Here is a 25,681-nt window from a genome sequence, read left to right on the forward strand (position 1 = left end):
ATGCATACTTCTCTTTGCGTGCATCTGATATCGCTTTCACAGTTTCCACTGAGCCCAGTCCTAAAGCAGAGCTGCCATACCTCTAAATAGGAAGCACAGAGATGGATACGAATGGGCAGAGAGCCCTATCTTCAGGGGGGGCAGATTGCTAACAAAGTTATTTCACAAATGCACCTCAGCTGGAGGGCCTGCCATGTTATTAAGAATGGCAAAGATTTGCCCAGCCTAATTTGAAGAGAAGCCAATATTATAAAAGAGCACAGGACCATTCAGACCTTGCCTTCATCTTTTTGTTTGTTTATATTTCACAGTGCTATTGCATGTTTACTTCGAAAACACATTCACCCCTTCTAAATAACTTCTAGCAGGGGAAAAAAAAATGTTATTACTTTCTCATCTACTGCCTCTCCCCTGTTGTCCCTTGCCCACTGATCTACATTTATTATGTAGTATAGCCCAGAGAAGCCATGTTGCGTTTAAAACATGGATGCACACACAAAATACCACAGCGTGAGCTGTCTCTAACAGATCCTTGGCTGACCATGCCAGGGTATGAGGTTGCTGCAAAGATGCCAAAATCACAATGTTGCAAGCTATGCAGCCTGAATAGCCTGGTTTTATGTTTTTGAATGCATGTCAAAAAATGCTCCAATTACATGGTAACAGGTGTATATTTTTCCTATAATAGTTACTTTGTCACAGAATCAGTTCTCATTAAAACAAAAACAACAAAAAAAATCCTTCCTTCAGAAAAAAATATCCTTTCCTACCACTTATATTACCCAACCCTGCACACATGGGTGCGCTGGGATGGCAGTGGAAACCACCTCTCCTGGTGTTCAAAACACATCTAAAGAAACAGGATTGTCTGGGAGACAGTGTGGCTCAGAAGAAGCATGCAGAGCCTGTTAGCATGACTCAACACACAGACACTTGTCATGGTCAATGAAAGCCAGACCAAAAGAAGTATGTTTTGGAGTCATCCTGCATGTTGATGAGGTTTCAAGTATCTGTCAAAACAATTTTTTTTTTAAAAATGAATTTCTTGAATTATGGGGTTCATTCCTACAACTCTGCTGATACTATATATGGTCTATATCAATAGCTGTTGCATTTATAGCAGCTATGGACTCAAAGGTAGGTTAGGAGGGCTCGGGGTTGAGCTTTCAATGTTGTGGCAGGCAACAGTGGTGACTAAGCAGTTTCCCCATTTTCTTTCATCTCCTGTTATTTTAATCTACAAATGTTAGCAAGAAATAGAAGTGCAAACTAATAGCCTGATACTGATTTTTGGTCTGGATGCTGGGGAATAAGTAAAAGGTCAATAATAAGTAAAAGGTCAATAAAAGGGAATAAGTAAAAGGTCAAAGTTGCAACCTAAGCATGTAATTACAGGGAGACTAAAGAAAGATACTGAAGAACCAAAAGCAGTTAAAAAGGCACTTATTAGCTAAAAAAACATAGGAACAGTAAAAAATTCAACACATTTCAAAATATTTAAACACAGAACACAATGCATTCTTACAAAATTCCTCAGGTTTGCACTCCATGTACATAACTACTGCTTGTGGCAAAGCTGGGAGGCTGAGCACAGACACATTCTTTCAACCACGCTTGATGTGCCTGACTCACTACTCACACTGGGCTACTTGTTTTGTGTTTTAAACATTGCTCAGACTTCACAGTTGAGAAAATGATCATAGACAAACTGGTTCCTACAAAATGGTGGCTTGGCCAGGAGCACAGGTTTCCATTCATAATCACGTGTCCTTTATTCATGAGGTACAGCTCAGGAAAATAAGTGGAATATACCTGCTGGAACAAGGTATTCAGACTGTATCTTGGTCCTCTGTATGTCCTAAAAAAAAAAACCTGGAAACTCAAAATGCATTCACTTCCTATTTAATAATAATAATAATTATTATTATTATTATTATTATTAGTTTCAAGTTTCTTAATCTACAGTTAATTAATTAATTAATCTAATTAGTTTCAAGTTTCTTAATCTACATCATGCCAGTTATCATGAGTTTCTGTTCCCTAACACTGCCAGAAATGCTTTCAGTTTCCCAAATGCTGATGAATACACCTAAAGTCACAGGAAGTTCAGCATATTTCAGAGTAGCATATCATTTTGGATGCCTACTTTCACATAAAACATTGATTTCTGCACAAACAATACTGTGGACGTCTACACTTGTTTTCCGGGCTCCAAATAACACCAATCTTTCTATAACACAATGCTTTAGGGTAATAAAAGGGTGTGGAAAAATCTCACTCATAAATCAAAGTTTGTTTGAGGACAGCACTGTTTAGCATTTAATTAATAGATGGTAAGTAACCTTGTCTGTCCATGTGTCAATATTGGTTAGACGTGTTCTTTATTAATTAAATGTGAGGTTTCACAGTCTTTTTCTTTCCCCATGCTGTCTCAAGGGAGGAAGCAGACTAAAGGACTGGGAAGAAGTAACTTGCTGATGTTACATGGTATGTGCTTAGAAAGTATAAAATTGCTGAGTGAGCATAGGCTGCTGAAACTCTCTCCCTCCACCCAGTTAAAAAGGCAGCCTTGATGACAGCAAAATAGTGAAGCAGTTCTTATATTACTGAACAGGATTCCTCTTTTTTTTTTTCACATCTAGTAAGGCGCTTTTTAAAAAAACTGTTTTGTTTCCTTCTCAAATGTACTTTACACACATTTCATCTTTCTGAAATATTAGTGTTAAAAACAAACAAAAAAACAAACAACTCACTGCTCAAATCTAAGGAAAACATTTGGAATGAAACACTGCATTTGACCATTGTTGATCATTCTCATTTAAGACACAGAATTTTGAAGAAAATGTTTTATTTTCATTTGGTTAACCCTAAATCAAATCTCCTTTTGATTTCTTGTAACTGCCAACAAGCTGCAAATCCAAAAGCTGCATAGTGGAGGCACCAAGCTCCCTACAGTGCTTTAAACCATCAAAGAAAACCCAGCAGAAAGGGAAATATCTGCCTTAATGGCACTCAGTTTTCCCAGTCTGTTACACAGAAATCATGCAGTCTAATTTAGTGTAAAATACAACTTTGAGCTGTAGTGGTATTACTATAATAGTAATAATAATAAAGCAACAACAACAACAACAAAAACTGCAGAAAATCAAAAAAACAGGGAAAAGATATTGTCCTCATCCCTAAAGTATAAGGAACGGATTTCTTGTTATCCTGCTGAGTATTTCCAAAGATGTCTCTGAGCATACTGCCTGCACTCAGATTCAAAAAAAAAAAAAAAGAAAAAAAAAAAGAAAAACACACACACACACAAAACAACAACAACAAAAAACCAGCTGCAAAGTTACCTCTTTCCTCTCAGAGATGATAATATGGGTGCTTCTTCCAAGACCTCTGTGAACCAAACTCCAGAATGTCTAAAGAGTCTCAGATCTGGTGCCTCCTTTGGGCAAAAGCAACCATATGTTGAATGCAAGAATAAACTTGCAGTCAATACTTATATTGGCTTCATATTTTGGTAACTAACAAGGACAGAGAGGTACGAGTAACCACCACTATGGCTTTTATGGTATCAGATGTACTTTGCATGTGAAAAGAGAGTGACCCTAATTTTTAAGTGTAACTTTCAAAGGTCTTTTAAAAAGTTTCTTACTCCTCTACTTGCAAGTTACGGAAGAACCTTTGTACGAATAGCTTCGGATTTTCCTTTATATGGTTAGTCTGAGGACTGTACTATACAACGAACATGCTTCAAGCTAGGTATGGACACTGTAGATAATAGACATAAGGTGCAGAAAAGACAATTTTAAACCTGGCTGAGATAATAGTTTCAATCTTTTGAGGACTGGCCTTGAGTTTTAATGATAGGACAGGCAGCAAGACAGACAATTTTCTCCCGTAAAGTTATGTGTATAGGTTGAATGGTTGTAGTTATGCAAGTTGTCCAGTTCAAATGTCTCCTGCAGGAAGAATGCAATTGGGAATTACCATTTCTTTAACTGGGTAAAAAAATAAATAAAAAAAATCCAATTCTTGGCAATTACTATGGTGTTTAGAATCTTCAGTTTGGGATTCCTCACTTCCTGACCCATTTCTGGGTAAGACCACATTTAAATGAGAAGTGTAGTACCAATGTACTTTTAACAGGTGTAAAGAATATATATAGAATGTAAAACTATAGACAGACACATAACCAACACACAACAATATTTGTAAGGACATTTACAATAAATGGCACTAAACACCTTTATTAAGATTTTAATTTCTTTTATGAAAAAATGAATAGGATTCTTTTTTTCCTTCTATGCAGAAGAAGAGCAAACTAATGGCAAAAATCAAGAACACTTTCTTATTTCAATACCATCTTTGCAGCCATAAAGATACAACTATTTAACAGACAAGAAATACTGTTTATTGCAGACTAAGCTGATTCATGTGAAAAAGGCACTATGTAACTTAATCAAACCAGATGATTAAATTTGTCTAAATTAAGTGATATTATATATCATATATAATACATATATTATATATAAAATCACAAAACCATGTGAAGTAACAGAATATTTTTGTGAAAAAAATCATTGCATCTTCAAAAATAATATTTGCTGAAAAGGATGTTTTCTTTTCTCCCACTTTTGCCTCCAGGAATCCAATTTTCCAAAACATTAAATCTATAATGGAACAATAGCTTTTTACATATGGAAAACTGACATCTGGGATCAACACATAAAGTCTAGATTATACACTGTTCTTTTAACAGGTTAAGTTACAAACAAAAAATGCAAGTATATTTTTAAAAAAAAGTAACGCAAATTGTTTCTTAGCTACCAACAGCAGATCTGATCCCCTCTTTGAGCTGAGTTGTATTACTATTTTCTGTTCATTCCTTCTTGTGCAATATTATGGTTCATTATGAGTGAAGTATTGATAAAATCAAAGTACAGAGTATTATTTTGCTATAAACACCATCATTAGTAATAAAACATTTCGGGAGTGATGCAAGAAAGATTCAGTCTATGCTGGGCTGCTGTTCATGCCCTAAACGTTTCCTCTGATTGCTGGCATCAATGACTTAACTAAACATCGTGCAGCTGAATGCATGACAAGAAAGACTGAGCCAAAAAGACAAGAGTTGCAAAGCTGGCAATGGAATTCAGAACTGTATTATTACTGAAGGGTTCATATGCTTTTTATTGCTATCTCAGCTTTTCTAGGATGGATCAAAAACAAAGCCACATTCCAGTTTATCTGTCATGGAATGGTTAAAGCCAAGGCCCATCTTTGGGTGTAAGTGACTCAAGTCCTAATAGTTTCACCTGTCAGGAACTTCCATTGGATTTCTCAGCTGTTAATTTTTAATGATGGGAAGCCAGCAGCAGGTTCTTCTGGGGAGACTACTGTAAGTTTTCTTTATGGTGGCTAGTTATGTTTACGCTGTATTAAGACATTGCCCTTCACTGCTTCCTAAAGCAAAGCTGGATGGTATAATGCTATGGACAATGGAATTAAAGAAAAGAGGAAAGACTTTTAGTGACTGCTTCCTTCATCAAAGGACTCCACACCTGAATCTGAGGCAGCTGCGCTGATTTTTTCTTGTCTTCTTCTCATAATTTCTTGCAGTTCTGAACTACCACTGTTAGCCTATAAACAAATAAAAAAAAGAAAAACAGTTAATTTGAGTTTTTACACAGGATGAAGTTCTACTGACAGGGTTTTATTAATGTTTGAACAAGTTAAACACACCATGCAGCTCCAAAACAAAAATGCACTAAGAATCTGGTTAAATAACATTGGGAATATGAAAGGATTTACACTATTCTTAAATGTGGACCAGAAAAGAGCCTGCAGACTGTTAAAAGTGCCAGCTTGACTTTTAACACTGCTGAGCATTTTTACTTCTCATGTGAGCCCCCATGTGTTGGATATTTAAGAGGTGAAATATAGCATCAGTAAATACAAAGTTAAAGTCCAACAGGTTTGCTAGGATTCCACCCTTGAGTACTTAAAAATCAGGACAATCATATTTAGAAATTAAAGCACATAAACTCATGCGGTTTTAGATTTATGTCAACACAAAATTCATGCGTGCACATGGGTTTGCACAGCCAATCCTAAATAAGGATTCGGATAGCTAATCTAAGCAACCCAAATTACACAAGGCTCCATCATGGCTTTGCTGTTAAGAGATGCACAGTCTTCAAACTCAGAACAGAGCAATAAGAACTGAATCATATTAGTGTATTAGCAATAGTGTTACCTGAGAACAATATTGTAGCTTTATGTCCTGGTTCCAGTTAGGACAGAGTTAATTTTCCTCATAGTAGCTGGTAGGGTGCTATGTTTTGGATTAGGATGAGAAGAGCGCTGATAACATGCTGATGTTTTAATTGTTGCAGAGCAGTGTTTACACCAGGCCAAGGACTTTTCAGCTTCTCGCTCTGTCCTGCCAGCGAGCAGGCTAGGGGTGCAGCAGGAGCTGGGAGGGGACAGACCCAGGACAGCTGACCCAAACTGGCCAAAGGGGTATTCCATACCATCTGACGTCATGCTAAACAATATATAGGGGTGGCTGGCCGGGGTGGGGGGCCGGCTGCTCGGGGATAGGCTGGGCATCGGTCAGCGGGTGGTGAGCAATTGCATTGTGCATCACTTGTTTCGTACACATTATTATTATTAATACTATTATCATTATCACTATTATTATTATTGTTATTATTATATTCCTGTCTTAATAAACTGTCTTTAACTCACCGGCTTCACTTTCCCGTTTCTCTCCCCCATCCCAGAGAGGGAGGGGGGGAGGGTGAGCGAACGGCTGTGTGGTGTTTAGCTGCCAGCCGGGTTAAACCACAACACTTTATTTCACATTTAGAGTGAAATAAAAAAGAAAAAGGTTCTTCTGAGCTACTGCCAAACGGATTTTTTTGTCAATGTAAATGAAGTTATTAACAAGGCTAGGACACATCCACTAGAGCAGAACTTTCCAAAGCATGCATGACTTTGAATAAGGCTAGAGGATTATAAAGCAAGATCCATAACAGCTACTTTGTTATTTGCCTGTAACATGACCTTCCAAGCTTCAACGCTAGCTTCCGAAATATCCTCTCGATAAGGAAGCAGAAACTGTTTTTGAAATTTGTAAAACAAATTTCAGGACAGTTATGGGGAAAAATCCTTCCATTGATTCTTCAGCTTCTTCAAAATCCTTCAACTCTTAAAATTTATCTCATGACATAAAGTTTAATTTAGATTTATCCTGTTAGATCCATTACAATGCATAATCTGATACTATTACCTGGCAGACAGGTTGAGCATCTACAGGGAGAGGGGCTTGTCCTAGCTAAATTACTATCGCTCTCTTCCCTTCTCCCTAGGTGGAAGGACAAAGCAAAGGGCATATAACTGACTCCTTGAAGGTGAGAGGGCACTTGTATTTGTCTTAATTCATCTTGTTCTTGCCCATTTGGTTTCAGATACAGAGCAGTAGTCACCCATTACTGAAATCATGCATAAAAAATGTTAGTAAGTACCTGGCAACGTGCTTTATCAAAGGTCATAAAGAAATATATATTCTGCAAAGGACTGAGCAGCCAAGGCTGAAACAGTTTACCTTCCTGATACCATCAGTAACAGCATGACTGATGGGCTTGAAATGCTGCTCAACTAAACAAACTGCAATATATCATGTGGCCCAACACAACAGGCACATCCTGCTGAGACAGTGTACAACATAGCTAAGTAGCCTAGGGCTGTTTTGGGGAATACAATTTTTGGAACAGACCGCTAGACCTTGGCTTCTGATCTACCCAACTTAGTCCCTAACCAGATCATGAGGTATCAGTAAGCCCCATCATTCAATCCCACTTCTACCTCTGTGTTTTTCCTTTTACCTAGGTGCAAAAGAGAATAAGCTATTTTTCCAGGCAATTTGATACACATACTAGATAAAAAACTATTTTGAAGTGTGCCCATGCTTTCCACTGATGGAATAGGAAAATAACAGTAATGTAGACCTGAAATTTTTGTCATGTCTAGAGATGACAAAGGTGGTGTTCAGGATATTCTATCTCTATGCTTATCTTCTGATTACTATTTTTCAACACCAGAACTTGAAATGCTTAACAAAGGTTGAGGAAACGCACACAAAAAAATTCATAATAACTTTACAATGAAAAAGTAAATTCATACAGCTGACTAGCCAGGTTGCTAAAATGCCCTATATGTTGCATAGAAAGTGAACTGAAACTCTCTGGAGCAACCTCAGCTCCTCAGAGGGGTAATCTGATCAGTACAACATGTGGTGCATCCTATCTTTCATCTTCCTGAGATGCTGCTACTGCCACCACCATATCTTCTGACAGGAAAGAAGTGTTTGGCCCTGGCTATGGCCAGCTCCCTGCTGTCTGACATGCTGTTCTCGCACAGTTTTCCTTCTGCTTTTGCTTGGCCAGGCCTAGAAAGCTATTAAATGTCAAATACCTTCCCCATATTCACAGTCTGTTCCTTGGTCATGATTATACAGGTACAGCACAAAACTTCCTTTGATGTTTTATACTCCATTTTGATTCAGGATTGAATGGAGTTACCATGAAAGTAAAGTAAAAAAAAATGAAGTAATGGTACCTATTCATTTTTTTTCCCTCAAAAAGGTAAAATTACTAAATTCCAGTAATGATTAGAACTGGAATTCCAATTTTAAAATACTAAATTCTTCTGCCTGAGGTAGAAGAACCTAAAAAATAATATGAATAACAAATTAAAAAAAATGCAGCTGCATAAAGGTGAAGATCTGTTTGTCAGTATTGGGGACTGCAGACCCAAATCCGAGAGGCAGAGATTGTATGAATTGAGGTGGTATGAATCAAGAAAAATTTGTGGAAGATCCTGGGGAGAAATAGCAAGCAAAGACAAGGCAGGGAGTTCTGTAACGCTAAACAATGCATGGGTTTGTTCTGACTCCAGCTATTACTGTTATTTATGCTTAGCACCCAGGACATTTACAGAAATATGATGGCACAAGTACTACAGAAAGGATGTTGGAGCTACAAAACTTCATGAAAAGTCACTTTTAGGACAAGTTGTCACTTGTAGGACAATTGCTGTGGTCAAGCCCATAATCTAGTAACTACTTATAAAAAGCATTCAGTTATGCCTGATTGTACAACAGGTACAACAGGTATGTGTGCACTTAAATACTTCTGTAATTAGAAACATTTCTAGTTTGAGCAGTAAAACACAACCTTATTTGGAAGACACAAGCTCATGTATGCTGGGTAACATGTAGACATTTTGGCTATGACTGATGGTACTCATTCCTACAGATTCTTTTAAACATGGATAGCCTTCCTGAAACCTGTGACATGAAATACTGTATGGACAAAAAGCAAGATGTGTGTACATGTTCTGTGCAATGCAGCACACAAGCTAAAGCAATCAGGAATTGCTTCAGTTCTGAATTCATCAGTTAAACCTCAAACAGTTGAAGCAGAAATAAGGATTTGCACTACATTTTCACTAACGAAGTCCAACAACCTTGCTAAACTCTCAGGAACTGTTTATTAACACTTGTAGAGCATTTATTAGACGTTTCAACTGCTCAGTTTCCTGCAAAATAAGCCTAACTGAGGCAAGCAGAGAAACAGCACAGAGGAAAGAAGGACAGACCTCTACAGTCCTGTGGATCTCTGGTTTTCAACTTGACTTCCACCAGAAAGGTGACGAGTGCTTTCTTAGATATAGAAGCTGAAACCCACATACATGCCTAGCATAATCATGAAGTTAGCTTTACACCCTACTAGGACATCAATCAAGTCCTCTGGCAGGACGCACAGTTCTTAAAAGGAAATGTTCTTTCAGGTGCCATGTTAAAACTCTTATTTCTTTTATCTCCTCCAACAAGTCAGCATCTCTGAAGTACAGATTACATTTCTCTTTTAATGACATTCTGAAACACATTTGTAAGAATCATTCTATTTAAGAAAAATGAAAATAAGCCCTATTTTAAAGTTTTAAACCATAACATATTTACTTATGATGATATGGGTATAAAATTGTTTTTAAGCTATTTTAATAAGCATTTTCTTGTTTGTACTTCCATTTCAGTAAACAAGGCCTTCTTTATGAAACTGAAGATTGCTGACATTCCAGAAAAGTTGAAGAATACACATATATCTTCACTAGGAAGTGATGGATTGCATTGGACTGTAGTGACATATTCTTAAGAGTAAAAGTGAAAAATTTCTCCACTCCTCTCACAGGAAAAAAGGGTTTGAAGAAAGGAATAAAGAAAGTTTAACAGTGTTAGAAAGCAATTCTTTCTATTCTACACTAATCAGTAAACCGTAAAATATGCATAATTTTAAACTTATTTTTAAAAATAGGCCTGGCAGTTAAATCTTCAAATCAAGCAAGTTAGTCCTAGTTTTGTGAGGGGAGAAAGAGATATTTTAATATTTTTTCATGATTTTATTTTAAACAGGATGTGAAGATTATAGCTTCTTTGTGGGCTAGTCTCAGCTCCAGATATTATCTAGTCCATTTCTCCATTTACCACAGCAAGATTAAAATAAAAAATACTAGTATTTTCATGATTTTAAATTGATAAGCATTCTCCATAGCACAACTCTATATCAAAGATTTTAAGGTGTGTAAGGAACAATACCACTGCAATTAAAGAAAACTGTTGCAGAGCAATGAATACAGAAGCACTGTATATTTATCTATGGCTCAGTAATTCTGCTATCATAGCGTCAAATGTGTTTTGCTACTCTTAGGATCCACCAATAAAGATGCCCCAACTTTTGACCTGAAAGACCATGAGATTCAACAGTGTGCGCTCACTCTGTCGCTTTCACACACCTAATAAATCAAATCTCCCCTATGCAGATAGTGCAAAACTGACAGATCGCCACCAAAAGTACCTGGAGAACCTGTTTGTCCATGTATTGGGCTGAGCAAGAAGCAGAAAGAAAGGCATTTCATGCTCTCCTCTTGTTTTCCCTAAAGTCCCTTTTGGCTCATTTGTCTTCTTGTAACTGTAGGGAGCCTGACTACAACACTCGACCTCTTTTGCTTGAGTACCACTGTACACTTTTTCTAACACTTTGTGGACTCTTTTAGAAGAGGGCAGAGGTTCCACCTGGTCTTTTTGAGGAATGCTGTTTCAATGCATTTATACCAAATAACCCGGGTAAAAAAATGCATATCAATGTGATGGGAACTGCATGAAGAGCTATTTACTTCTATACATTCAAAAATGGTGACTCAAATCCTATTTCTCAGATATCAGCAAGCCAGTATTAGGCCTAAGAAGGGTTATACATACCTCCAAAGCAGACTTTTGTACCGTAATTTGGCTGTAGACTCTAGACCCTTCTGGGCAAACAGTCTTCAGTTCGTCTTTATTGAGGGAGAAAAGCTGCGCACCCGTCAGCACACCAAGGCTGTTAACAGTCCTGAGGTCACAAGAAGGAGCAAGCAAGAAATAAGCAAAAATACAATGGGCTAAAGGGAAGAAGGAGGTTCTCTTCATCCCTCACTAGAGCAGAGCTACCAAATCAAGTCAAAACTGCAAACAAAAGGACTCTTGAAGTCAATTCAGCACCTGTCATAGCCAGTACCTTTTGGTGAAGGCTAATGTGCACTTTTTTTTTTCCCAAAATATATCTATATATCTATAACCATGTAGAAATATATACAAATATATATATGCACTCATATGTATATAAATATATATTTGCTAAAACAAATAATATTTTCCAAGAGTGCAGCTGACATGTCTTGATTTTCAGAAAGCTGCTTGATTTTAAAAAGCAGGCAGACCATACACAACTTACTGACAGGAAAATCATTTTTAGAAGCTTTCTTACATTTTTCCTCAAACTTACACAGGGTTGAATCCTTTGGACTGCAACCACGCTTTCACATCATCAGGAGAAGAGTCATAAGTGATGTTCACTACCGGGATGTTTGGCCGTGGCACGTGGAACTTCCTCTGGGCAGCGCTGCGGCCTATGGTGAGCCGGTGAACAAGTTCATCCTGCACCTCCTCCATCTGGGATTTCCTGCCTAGAGAGAGAAGTGCCCCACAGAAATTATTCTCAAGGGTGCTTTACCAAGGCCAGGTTATTTCTTACACTTTAACTTTTACACTTTTCACTTTAAATCTTAAACATTTTTTTTTCTTTAAAGATTTACTCAATGGCTCTAATTGAGTTATTATTTCCCTTGATCCCCTGGGAAGATTTCAATATTCCTAATCCCTTTGCAAAACAAAACAAGCTAAATAAACATATTCAAGTGAGACCCTAGAAAGAAGAGAGAAACTTGACGTTGCAGAAGTATGCAGAGCAGTCTAGCCCTCAAGCTGCACAGGAAAATGGGTACAGAGGGTTGTTCAATTGCCATAGTTTGAGTTTCTTCCAACAGAAATATGATATTTAAAAAATGAAAACAAAAACAAGAACAGAAGGAAGAAAATAAGATTCTTTCCACTGTGGAAAGTTTATTACTTTATTGCTCAAGTTTTTGGTGCAAATCAATGTAGGCAAAAAAAATTTCACTGCTACTGAAGCATACCACCTTACAGCTAACACATTAGTAGAGTAATAAAATTTTTCAAGGGATTTTAAGAAAAGACCACAAAAGATAATTTGAATTTACTTCAAGCCTCAGCAGTGCAGCGATGGTTGGCTGACACAATGTCATGCTTCAATTTAAAAATAACAACAAAATAAGTAGCTGTCTGTCATATCAGAGACATTGGAACTGGGGCAAGAACTTTTTATTATTATTATTATTTATTTTTTAATTAAAACCAAATTATACAAATTTGCTTTCCCACGGAACCCCTTTGTCTGATGCATTCAGTTTTATGGCTGGCCACTAACAGACAACAAACTGAAATGCTTTTCATTCATTTCACAAAATCAATTATGATGATACTGACTTCTTTTAATGCATAAAAAATGTTCTGTGGATGATTTCACAAAAAATAGGTAGAACCTGGAAGGGTGTAAATATCTTCTCAGGCACAGAACATAATGATTTAACACCCTTAACCTCTCCATGCAGTAACTCTGGTCTTATTACAAAAATACTTTGACATGCAACTTTAAGTGAACTTGAAAATTCTCAGGATTTCCTTGTTTTTAGTTTCCTTTATTCAACATTCACATTTTCACACAGAAAGAGTAACTACATCATCTTCTCTGATGCATTCAGGTGGCAAAAGTCATTCTTTTCCTCCTGTTACACTGATAGGAACAGAGGAAAAAGACACAGCACCGTATGGAAAAACTGTAAGATATTAAAATTTTTCATTCTCTTTTTTCCTTTTATATTCTCCCAACACTTTTCCAAGGATCTACCTCTCTAGCCAGTTGGATCAATAAAAACAAGGCTTTTTTTTTTTTTTTTTAAATAAAACCACCAAAAGAAGAAAAATCCTCATCTTAACCATTTTCTTTTTCTTTTCATAAAATAGCCCCAGGCTGAAAGTGGACAAAGTATCTCTAGCAAAGTATTTGAGGCATTCAGACCCCATCAGTAATTTTTTTCCAGAGTGTGAATTGGAAGCTAAAATGACATGTGCTCAGTGGTGCGTGAAGGTCTGAGAGGGGATATATGAATAAAACCTTTAGGCAATGTTAATGAAGCATGCACCAGTTATTTTCCCCAAACAGGAAGACAGAAAGAAAATTGCTATCGTCCTTCTATTTACACAGACTTTGAAAGACTTAGGTTTTATCCACACCAAGACTATATCAGAAGATAAATATTCAGCTGTTAGGTAACAGATCCTTACTATTGTTAGATACATTACCATAAACATACAAAATACACTCAGTATCTAGTGCTCGGTACCCTGATCTGTGCAGGGTGAGGTGGGTGCTCAGGCAGCAGCTGCAAAGCAAGAGCTGCCCATTACTGTCACAGAAGCAGTTATTTTCCAAGGACTCTGAGGCACCTGAAGTCCATTGAGTGGGTTTGAGTTAAAGCCCCCGGTGAGGGCACGAATCTCAGGCATGCCCCCTGGCCTCACTGGAACCTAAGGGTGACACAGAACATGTCTTGTAACCACTTGGTCCACACCTCTTTTATAACTGTTCTGGTTTCTGTTTTTTTTGTTTGTTTGTTTGTTATTGTTGTTTGTTTGTTATTGTTGTTGTTTGTTTGTTTTTTAAAGTGTCAAATCACCCAACAGAGGACAAGGGCAGAAGCAGGCCCTGCTGCTTCTTTGGGAAGCTGCAGCAAAGCACATTCCTCCTGCAAGGCTCATCTCCAGTTATAATTACAAGCTTTAAAGTCTGTTGCATGAAAAAACTAAAAACGTCCCAGAGCCTTCCTGAGTTTAGAGCTTAGGAGAGAGCTGGTCTACCTCCAGGCAATGCCAGAGCAGGCATATCCAAGCAGGCGTGCTTCCCATCCACTGGTGATGGGGGGGAAAGAAGCCCTCTTCAGAAAGGATTACACTCAGTTCCAGTTTTTAGCTCAAGTGGAAGTGGGATTTTCTGATAAGGCAGGGGACTGGAAAAGCTGTCAACTCCTGAACTGCAAAAGCTCATTATTTTAACAGCTACTGTTTTAGTAGCTATAGCAAATGCTTGTGTAAAAGTTTCAGTTATTTTTAAGCTAGGTAATTTCAGTGCTTAAAGTACATTTAGGAGATAAGTTATTGGCTGATTAAATAAGTTATTTTAACCAAACTGCTTTTTAGTTGATACACAGTAGGAGCTTCAGCAGCAGCCATGTTTTAAAATTACAGGGATGTCTAAAGCAGATTATTTCATGACTGCCACACACTGCTGGATGCAGGTTACCATGTTTTTCCAGCTAAAGGGTTATGGATTACATTCTCTCATCCTCCTGAGACAAGGACACACTAATTTGTTCAGTGGCCCACCAGTTGCTGTTGCTTTGACCAAGCTGAGAGGTCCTAATTATAAAAGACAAGACTCCTACAACACCATCGCAGCATGGTTTCTATGCATCAGCCAGACCTGTAAGTCCTGTTGCAGGCCTTGGATACATGTTTCAGAAAGGTACAAATTCCCTAGAAACATGGATGACCACTGATGGAAGTGTAAAAACAGTCTAACTGGTTTCAAAAGCGATTTGGATTGTAATGCAGTAGCGATGATGCATTGCAGGCAGGCAATATACATTAGCCAGAATATCAGCATAGGCATTTACAGTGTTGAAAACCACAGACTGAAGATTGTAAGTAGTCATAAAGGGAGAGGATGTACTGCTGTTTTAGGACTAGCGTAAGTGCAGAAGTGTTTTGCTCCTACTTACCATCATATTTGTATAGAGAACACTGTACTTAGAAAATCAGTATTTTAAATAGGGGGTTAAAGCTAAATATATCATAAACATTTATCTGAAACACAAGGTTTTCAGGGATTCAAGGATTAAGCAAAAGATGTAGGGATGGTAGAAGTAATTTTTTTTTCTTGCTTCTTAGACAAACTTACGATCCACAGGAACTTGTTTGTTCCTCTGGCTGTCTCGTGCAACACTACCACCGCTGTCGCTAGAGGTGCTGCTTTGGCGGCTGATGGTTGCTGGCGCCTTGGGCACAGGAACCGGTATAGGTGCTGGTGTGCTTGGAGGGAGGGGGACAGCTGCGGGGACAGGAGCAGGCGTTGGAGGCGGCGAAGGAGTAGTAGGAACTGGATCAGGTTGTTTTGCGGCATAGTCTGTCCTTTGTTTCTGAAAAGATGCAGAGACTTGGTTCAACAACAAAACTTGGACAAGAAGTTGGACAAACTCAGGCTTCTGAAGAAAAAGCTGGGGTGCTTTGTACCAACTGATTTCATTTACTGCACAAAAACATCCAACTTGCCAGAAACAGTTTCAAAATTTGCCAGAGCTTGATTTGGTATCATTGTCAGACATAAAACTCAGAACAATCACATCACATGAAATGCATTTATTTCTTTCAAACAGATGATTTCTATAAATAAAATAGTTTTAAAATTCTGAACTTTATTATCTGGCACTTTTGAACAGCTTCCAAAATTTTTGAATTGTTGGGAGTTTATCAGTATAAAAACATATGTTTTATAGAAGTTATGTTAAAAATAGTGAAAAATGAACATGTCCAGCCACACCTAAGCCTGACTAATGATTTAACTTATGAACGTCACCAAAGTTGGAATAACACATTGTTTCTTGAGCTGCAGACACTTTTTAAGAGGTTCCTGCTCCTCCTACCTATTCAGTAGTGCCATTTCAACTATTTGTATGAGCACCAACAAGCCACCTCAATGCAACAATGCAATTAAACAAACTCCACAATTCTTGGAATAAATTCACCCCAAAACTTTTCTAACAGCATGCAAATTATCTTGCTGTTAATAGCTAGCTGGCAGATGCCTCAAAATAATTTGGGGGAATAATTTCTTCTCTCCTTTGCCTTTAGAATGGTGCCAGTTACGGGAAGAGACATGCATATTCGCAAGGTAGTCCCAACGACAGACAAGCCCAGAAGCTTGTAACTAGCTTATGTTACTTTTTTCTTTCCAACAATTCCAATTTCACAGCTCACTGTTTTAACACTGCTCCCTCTCTGCAGTTTTAGACTAACACAGGTTGAAAGTTTAATATTAAAATTTGCTTGCTCAGTACTGATGTCTCATTTCTTAGTTATGAGAAGTCTGCTTATTTTGGTATGAAAATAGATGAATACATTCCCCAGACTCATTGTTCCATCCTGAAATAAAATTTGCTATTTCCTTAGAGGCTGAGGGTTTATGGCAGATCAAGTAGAGAAATATTTGTAGGAGCCATATGTTAGAAACTGAACAGCACATCACTGCCCTGTCAACAAGCAAACCTTTATAAAATGTCAACAACTGCCCTTATGCAGTAATCCTCCACTTGGTGCATCTAACTGATGGGCGAGGCATTCTGTAGTGAGTGTGAACTGGGATTGTAAACACTAAGCACTGCAGGGTTACACCAACCAAAAATCTATCCCATCAGGTTCTATAAAGCCTAGGAAAAAAAATGTATTTTGCTTCCCTTAGATCATTTTTCACTTAAACTGTAGTAGTCAGCTACTGAAGCAAACATATGTCCTACAATACATTCTCCATTAAACCTTTTCAGTTTCTGTTCTTAGCATTTAAAAAGCGTTCATATGGATCATTTTGTGTTCATCTTGTGCAGTGCACAGTGGAAACATTTAAAAAAAAAATCATATAGCTGACTTTTCAGTATTCCACTATTTTGATTTGAAGACAATAAAACACTTTTTTAAATAAAATCTCAAATGCCAAAAAAAAGTGAAACGTGGAATATAAGAGAACAAGCAGAATGTTGTATATTTAAGAAATTTACATAGAGATTTACTATGATATATCCAAAATTATGTTAATGAATTTAAGAATTTCACAGATTTTAAAATATTCTAACAATATAAATAAAATCTACCTTTTGTTCACAGATTCATATTTCTAAGACTACTATCCCCACAATATACCACCATGCACGTCCCTGACCTTCTTAACCAACATGCAAAGAAAAAGCACCACTCTTTATGGTAGAGAGGATTCATTACAAACTAATGCATCAGCTGCGTATCACCACAGTCACAATCCAGAAGTGATAGCAAAACATCACATATAGCTCTCAACAGATGATACTAATGTAGGTTCTGAAACATGTAATCACAAACTGCAATCACAAGCCTCATCAAAACAACTTACTGCATGCTAGAGTGAAAATAACTAATCTGGAAACATCACTCAAATTCTAAATTTAAAGACGAAACAACATTGAAATACACTTCAATTTTTGCTGAACACTGCACAAAAGCCAATTATACACTTGAATCAATTTAACATTTTTTTTTTTTGACCACTTCTTTCTTTAATTCCAGATATTCTGAGGACATCCACAGATTCATCCCATCACTTCTATTCATTGCTACAAAGAAAACAAGCATGCACTATGGAATTTGGTAACTACATCATCTAAAAGAGTCATTTTTGAGGTTCAAATCAGAATAGTAATTTTGTTACCTCTGAAAGCTCTCCCAGCAATTGCTGTGAGGAAAATGGAGTAAATCATACCAAAGAGTATTGTTAGTAAGGTAAAAAGTAACCGCCTCACGCATCTCCTGAAATTTTACACACACTAGCAATTTAAAAACAAAACAACATCAGTGCTAATAATTACCTCTTCTTACTCACTAAGCAAGTCATATAATGAGCTATTCTCATTTTTTTCTTTCGGACCATGAATGGAGTACTGGCTACTTCAACACACATATGTGAAGCCATATCAGCAATGAGATCTTTTCAAAGCACCTATCCAGACAGACAGAAACTTTGGAATAGATTAAAAAAAAAAAAAAAAAAAAGATGAATGTGTATCTGTGACGATGCGAATGATGTCACAACTGTAGAATACTGAGAATTAAATCAGAACAGGTATGGGAAAAAAAGCTTATTTACTGGAGTTTAAAAATATTGAGTAGCTTACAAAACAAGGTAAAGATTGCTGCTGGCAGACATAGAATCATGCAGTCATATCATACCTTGAGTTGGGAGGGACCCACAAGAATCATCGAGTCCCATTCCTGGGTCCACACAGAACCACCCAAAAACCAGACCCTATGTCTTAGAGCGTTGCCTAAACGCTTCTTGAACGCTGCCACGACCACTTCCCAGGGTAGCCTGTTCCAGTGCCTGACCAGCCTTTCGGTGCAGAACCTTTTCTTGACAGCTAACCTGAACCTCCCCTGTTGCAGCTCCATACTGTTCCCTTGGGTCCTATTGCTGGTCACCAGAAAGAATAGGCTTGTACCCCCTAATTTGCTAACAGCCATCAGAAGAATCCTGTGTTTTTTCCCCCTTCCTTACATTTTTTTAAAGAATAAATTTAACTCATTTAAATTGGAATAAATCCATTAAATTGTTTGGAACAGTGATGATGCATACTTACTAGAAGTCTGGATATGGTAGAGAAGCTTGCTAGAACTAGATTTTTATTTCATTTTTTTTTTCCAGAAAATATTTTTATTTTACAGAAAAAAAAAAGAGGTCCCACAGCTCTTTTTCAACCTGCTACAGGCTTTACCTTGTCAAAAAAAAAAAAAAAAAGACAAAACATGATTTGATCTATTTTTAATGTAAACAAGACAATAAAACTGAGCAAAAGTGGTAACTGTATCAACCCTAGTTCTTAATCATTGTAAAAACAAAATATGGGAACAATGTATTTTCAAATACATTTTGACATCAAAAATGGGGAATGTGTGTGTTCAAACTATGACAAATTCACACTGCATTAAAGACTCACTGGATATAACCATAAGTAGCATTAGTGCTGGGAAATGCTCTCATTCAGATAACACAGAGCACCTTCCATTTACTTTCTTTCTGAACATTATAGTATTACATTCCTGTTGGCTGTGACAGAAGCTCACGAAGAGGGGTGCAGAGCATTCAGCTTTAGTTTCATCAATAGCATGGTTTTGTGGATATTTTCTTGAGACTCACACTGGGGGCTTCACAATTTCAGGGCACCTACCTCCTTCCTTAGGCTGTATTTATACAGACAAGGGAGAACCAACTGTCTGTCTACACTCAGTAGGGACAATGAAGTACCTAGGACTGGGAAAGGAAATTTCAAGTGAGGTCTTTTACTTGAGTTGCCTTTGGTGGGCTCAGTTATTACACAGAATCAGACAGAATTCTGTGTAATTCTATTACACAGAATTAATACTATTAATACTATTATGAGGCACCTGCTTTACACTTTGTGGGGTGTAAGGAATTTATGGTTTTACAGGATTTACAAACCCATCTTGCTAGAATCTTGCCAGAAGGAAAGAAGTAGATTAGAAGGAACAAATGAAAAATTTAGACAGAATTTACTTACACAGATTGTTATTAGCCAAGCTTAGTCCCCATTTCCTACAAATATATGTATATATTTGGGGAGCACTATGTGGACTTTTAATTTTTAGCAATCATGCCCTTTTTTACAATTATTCATTACATTTCTGTTTAATAAATGCCATCCCATAATTTGGGATTAGATCAATGTTGAATTGGACAGAAAACTACCTTTCTTCTAAAGCCATCAAAAAGCCTTGGTCTGATGGCGACTTTAAAGAGCGTTTAATATGAAACAAAATAAAAGAGATACTGGCTCATGATCAAAAATTGTGATATCTCTTTGGCCACAACAAAATGAGCACCTGGCAACTACATCTCTGCATTATCAAGCACTTCATGATCTGCGGGAAAGACACAAGTTGGCAAAAGATGAGTATGACACTATGACACTAACTTGGAGCACAAATGCTGTGCCTGAGAGAAAACAACTTCCCCCAGAGAGATATTTTCAGTGAGCTGCTAAACAAAGAGACTTGAAAGAAAGGTTTTGATGGTAGATCGCCAAGAAACCCAAAGGATGCTTGTCCCAAATGAAGTGGAGACTTTTATCTCAGTGTTTACATACCAAAAGCATGACTCATAAATATACTGTATCACTTCTATGGACAGTCAAGGTTTATTAAAATAAGACTAGAGGACTGCATTTGGCTTAACATTTACTGTCTGTGCCTCGAGATTTCATATACATCACTGAGAAAATAGCTGCCTCACCTCACAAAAGGTGTCATGAGATTAATTAGCACACCCAGCAAGATACAAACCTCTACCCTAATTATGGTTTTCATATTTCCTTTTGAAAAGCATTAAAAAATATTATAAAAGGCACAGAAAATAGGAAATACTGTGATTAATTATTTTGTCTGTTCTCTGGGAATACTTGTATATAAGGAGAAGTTCAAGTGCTTGGGAAACTGTTTATATTATCTGTAGAGGATGGTGAAGTATGACTGCTGTTCCACCATAAAGAAGCAGACTAAATGACCAACACCAAAGGAAACTGATAGTGTATAATTAACATTAGTGGAAGATATAAACAACCATCAAAAAGCTTTACTAAATCTACAAAAGTACTAAAAGCAAGGGTTTTACTGGAAATAATTCCAGACATTTTTTTTTTTTTTTTCTCCCCTGACCAGAACAACAATGTTACAGACACTGACTCACAAAGACAATGAAATTACTAGGACATTGATTACAATGGTCCTGCAAGTATCATCTGTAGGATCAGTTCATTGCTTTCAAGTAACTATCTGGGACCTGGATCCTGAAAGGGACTGAGAGAAGAATTAGGTTCTAATCTACCATGTGGACTCACAGAGGGCACAGAGCGAGAGTAAAACAAATATTGCAGCTCTGAGAAAAATTGTGATAATCAGCATCCATCTCTCAGAGAAAGGGTGTCAGTCTGTAAAATGACTGAATGGAAAAATAATCCGTTTTATTATGAAGAAGAATCCTTCATAATAATCTGGAAACCTATTTTGGTCAGCTATGCTTTGAAGTCCATTATCCTGAAACGAAACACGCTTCTCTTGTGCGTCGCACTTATCTGCGACAAAGAGTGGACCAGGGTGCTCGACACAGCTAGCACACCACTTTGAAAATAGTCCTTTGAAAACCGAAGACAACTCAGCAGACTGGCAGAAATCTGGACAGCAACAGGCACTCAGAGCCTGCTTGTGTTCAGGGTCTCTCAAAGGCACTGATATGAACAGCTTCAATTCCCTGCTCTGCCCACAAGCTCTCCTGTTTGACCTTGGGTCAGGCAGTAATCCCTAGAATGCCTCATTTCTCTCTGAAATAGCAGCAATGTCTCTTGGCATTGTTATGAAAATAAATAGCGTTATGCAAAAAGGATCCCAAATGAACCATGTAGCTATCACAGAGAAAGAAATGAATGAGTACATGCAGCAGTCCTAAAATTATCATAATCAACATAATGTTGAGAACAACATTACTGACATGTCTTGGTAAAGACTTCCTTTATCCTATGTAATTCATTATATTCTTAAATACTTTTGCAGCATTTAAAACTCACATTTGAATATGATAAAGCTACAGCTGAAATAAACAATGGCTTGTAGGGAACAACCTGCCAGAGGGGAAAGAAAAAATTATCTTAAAAGTTGTTCTCTGTCCCCAATTTTCATGGCTTCATGGAGAATGCTTTGTGAAAATGATTATTTTACTACTTCCTATGCCATGTAATTATTTCAAATAGAAAACATCAAAACCTGCAGTGCATTAAAAAAAAAATAGTATAAGAACTTCTATTCAGTTCTATACTTTAGTCTGCTCAATATTTCTTGGCAAATTCCAAACACACAGAATTACATGCACTTAAAGAAAATAAGTCAGATCTTTAAACCAGGATTTGAAAAGCACTCTAGATGCATGCTTCACTTCACACAGAGCTAAAAAGCATAATCAATTTATAAAGAGCTCATACCTTATTGGCAAACAATTACGCATAGGAAAAACTCAGAAATGATCTGATTAAAGCCCAGCAAGCTCAGGATACATCCTCCACATGAGTGTGGGAGAAATAAGATAGGACCTGTTTATCAAGAGACTTTCCATATCCATGGAAAGACTGGAAACACTGCAAAAGCTGCAGCTTTCATGATAACTCTGCATACATAATTTGGCACAGTGACACCTGCAGCTGGAACTTTTAGATGAGTCTGCAATAAACTGTTAACAATAACATTATGGCATTTCTTGTTTTTCAGTCAACAGCTGGTGCATGTAGGCACAAGGAACAAATATTAGATTAAATAACATTTAATTTAACTTCAAGTTTCAACAGAAGTTTGGCTTCCATTTGGACTGAAAGTCTCATTTAGAGTCAGGCCTGGAATTTCTGCTTAATCTGAAATTGTTTGCCTAATTTTTCAAAATCATTAGATATAAGAGGGAAGAAACAGAACTTATAAAATATGATATTTTATTTTATGAGCCTCCAGACAACTTAAATTTGGTGTAAAAATATATATTGCAACTTTATCCTTTAAGTCTTTAAATCCTTACTCAGGCAGACAATTGCACTGATGTAAGATTGGGGGGGAGATACGGGGTTTGGTGTTTTGTTTATTTGTTTTTTAATGTTTTACCCTCTAATTCTGTTCAGCATATATATATATATAAAGTTAATTCTGTAGTATAATATGAAAGAAATAAAACCAAAATTAGTTTAGTAAACTAAATTGCTGATGATGCACAGGAATAATAATTGAAAATAACTACTTCGTGAATTCAAAAGCAAAGACACCTGTTTTTTACAACTCCAAAATTACTGTAATTAAATAAATTTGAAACTAAGATTGAAACACACACAAAGAGAGAAAATAAAAATAAATAAAAAGAAAAGCTAGTGTTCACTCTCCTAGAAGTAACAAAGAATACCCTACCTTAAATAATTCAAACTCCTTCTTTGGCATCAACAGCTATCAATGCACAAAAGATATTTGCAATTAAAATAAATGCATAAACATCCATTAGGGTGGAAATTACCACCTCTAAGTAAATAACCAGAAAAAAAGCTCTAAAGGAAAAGACTTTGCTATATCTCTATCAACTTTATTCTCTTGTTAGACTCCATGCAATACAGAAATAAACTTCAGCCTGTAAAAGAAACATACATCTTTTGACATATCAGTAGACTATGAAATTATTTTAGCTTTGCTGTGAATCTCTTCCTGCTTTGTGCACGCACAAACAAGTACACACACACTCTTCAAAAGAAATTTTGTCTCCCAAGGAGTGGATGGTACCTGGATGGTGCGGGTATACACAGGTTCTGGCAATCCTAGACCACCTTCATAATTCCTCAGAGGGTCCAAAATGTTGTTTGGCACAAAGCCTGCATTGCCGCTTTTATTCCGAACCTTCCACCACTGCTTTCTGTCATCCAGAATCTGAAATAATTTGGTAACATAATTACACATTTTTTCTGACTTTCCTCCTGCCAGCATTTACATCATTTCCAAACAAAATCATAACTTTGCCAGGTTCTGTGATTGTCAACAGATCTTACACAGATGTTACACAGCCCTGTAGGCTTCCTTGATTATCACCATAAGTAATTCTACATCATAGTAATTCACTTTTCAAAATGTGACTCTCAAGAAAGAATATGGTAGAAAAGCATGCAAATGAACCTGTGTGAACTCAGACATGTGCAGGACAACACAGTGGAATAAAAATCAAGTACTTGTACAGAGAGGCTGGCATCTCTACAGCCTGTGTGCTAACAAAAGGAAAAACTGCTAACAACCCAAGGGAAAATGCATGACTCTACGACAGCACAAATTTGGAGAGAGTGCATTTCTGAGTAAAGAAGGAACTGGAGCAGGATGGCCAGCAGAAATCTGGGTTCTGACTATGAGCAGTGCAGCCTTATACACAACATTTTCTCTCTGTTACTTCCTCCCCTCTACATTTTTGTCTGTCTCTCAGGGTACCATAGCTTCCAGGAAAGGACAGTCTTTCACTGTGTGTACACAGGTAGTGTTTGACAGAGCCAGTTATTTACATACTACCAAATGATGCTTTTAAATGAGAAGACAGGAGAAACACACAATTATATTTACAGCATGAATCTCTAGAGCAATGAGCTGTAACTCAGCACAGGATTTCTGTTTATCTTGTCTACGACGCAAAACAAATTAATTGAACTTTCCATATTAATGGAGATCAATCAGATAAAAACATTGAAGTCCTTACTGCTGCCCACAGGAAAGGTACCCTCAGCTTTGACTAGTACCAGAAATTTGTGTCATCTCTTTGCAAAAAAGTTACCTCTACTATCTCTTCTTTCATGACAGAAAGCTCACTGTTGTTTCTTGCCATAAACTCGTACTTGCATTTGGCATATTTCTTGGACTGCGTTTTATTGTGTGCTTCATAATTTCTGCAATGCAAAGATCAGACTATTGTTCAGTGAGACATTCAAGCAAATAAAAATATAGATAAAACACCCTCTTTCAACAACCCGCAAAACATTTAAACAACAAAAAGAACCTAACTTGCTGCTGCTATAGAACTGTCTATTCACAACATACTTACTAAATATGTACACATCAAGAAAAGAAAAAAAGAAAAATGTGGTTGAGTTGCATGAACCTTAAGAACTGATAATCTTTATTGGCTCACTGCTTGCAATGTGTATGATAATTACTTGGATTTGCAGGTGCCAGTTTATTAAGATAAATATGCACATTATATTTAGTCTTATTTCTTATAGAGAACTACAGTAGGTTAAACGATCATTTCCCATACTAATAAATGAATATACTTGGTATACACTTAGTATCTTGTGCTTTGCACTAAATTGTCTTTCTAGCATTCATTATAAATTAAGCTTCAAGTCACATTGACATTGATACCAATGGAATTAAACTCCAAGAAATGCTTGCCTGCTGCAGATCAGTTTTCTTAATTGTTTATAAGATATCATAACCTCTAAGAATCTCAAATTATTGCATCAATTAAGAGCAGGGTTCGTTGTAAAGTAAAGCATACCACAGCATACATCAGCAGCATTCTTTTCCTTGAGGAAAGATCTGTTCACGTTGCCTTTGGGTTACAAGTTACTGGTTTCTTTAATGTGCTACCTCTTCAAAGTGAGAAGTCCCCCACCCCCCTCAAAATACATCCAAAAGAAACAGTAACATTATTCACCTATTGTAAATAACACTTAAAAACCCAAATCCTTACCAAACAGTAAAGCTTAAAACAAAACAATGATAAAACAAACAAACAAACAAAAA

At 37.0% G+C, this 25,681-nt stretch overlaps 1 protein-coding gene across 8 annotated transcripts in view; it reads right to left on the reverse strand.

Moving 5' to 3' along the window:
* Positions 1-4,228: 4,228 nt before the first annotated feature.
* EPS8 (EGFR pathway substrate 8, signaling adaptor) overlaps positions 4,229-25,681 on the reverse strand; it is a 134,037-nt gene continuing 112,584 nt past the window's right edge. For all 8 annotated transcript variants that reach the window (XM_013172938.3, XM_013172933.3, XM_013172937.3 and 5 more), the window contains 6 exons: positions 24,711-24,822; positions 23,684-23,827; positions 15,474-15,711; positions 11,883-12,063; positions 11,321-11,450; positions 4,229-5,637 (listed from right to left, as the gene is read on the reverse strand). In XM_013172938.3, the coding sequence (XP_013028392.1) occupies positions 5,524-5,637; positions 11,321-11,450; positions 11,883-12,063; positions 15,474-15,711; positions 23,684-23,827; positions 24,711-24,822 (919 nt within the window). In that variant the 3' untranslated portion in view covers positions 4,229-5,523. The remainder of the gene's footprint in view (positions 5,638-11,320; positions 11,451-11,882; positions 12,064-15,473; positions 15,712-23,683; positions 23,828-24,710; positions 24,823-25,681) is intronic.

Source organism: Anser cygnoides, chromosome 1, assembly GCF_040182565.1.
Source record: "Anser cygnoides isolate HZ-2024a breed goose chromosome 1, Taihu_goose_T2T_genome, whole genome shotgun sequence".
In the NCBI taxonomy this organism is placed as follows: domain Eukaryota; kingdom Metazoa; phylum Chordata; class Aves; order Anseriformes; family Anatidae; genus Anser; species Anser cygnoides.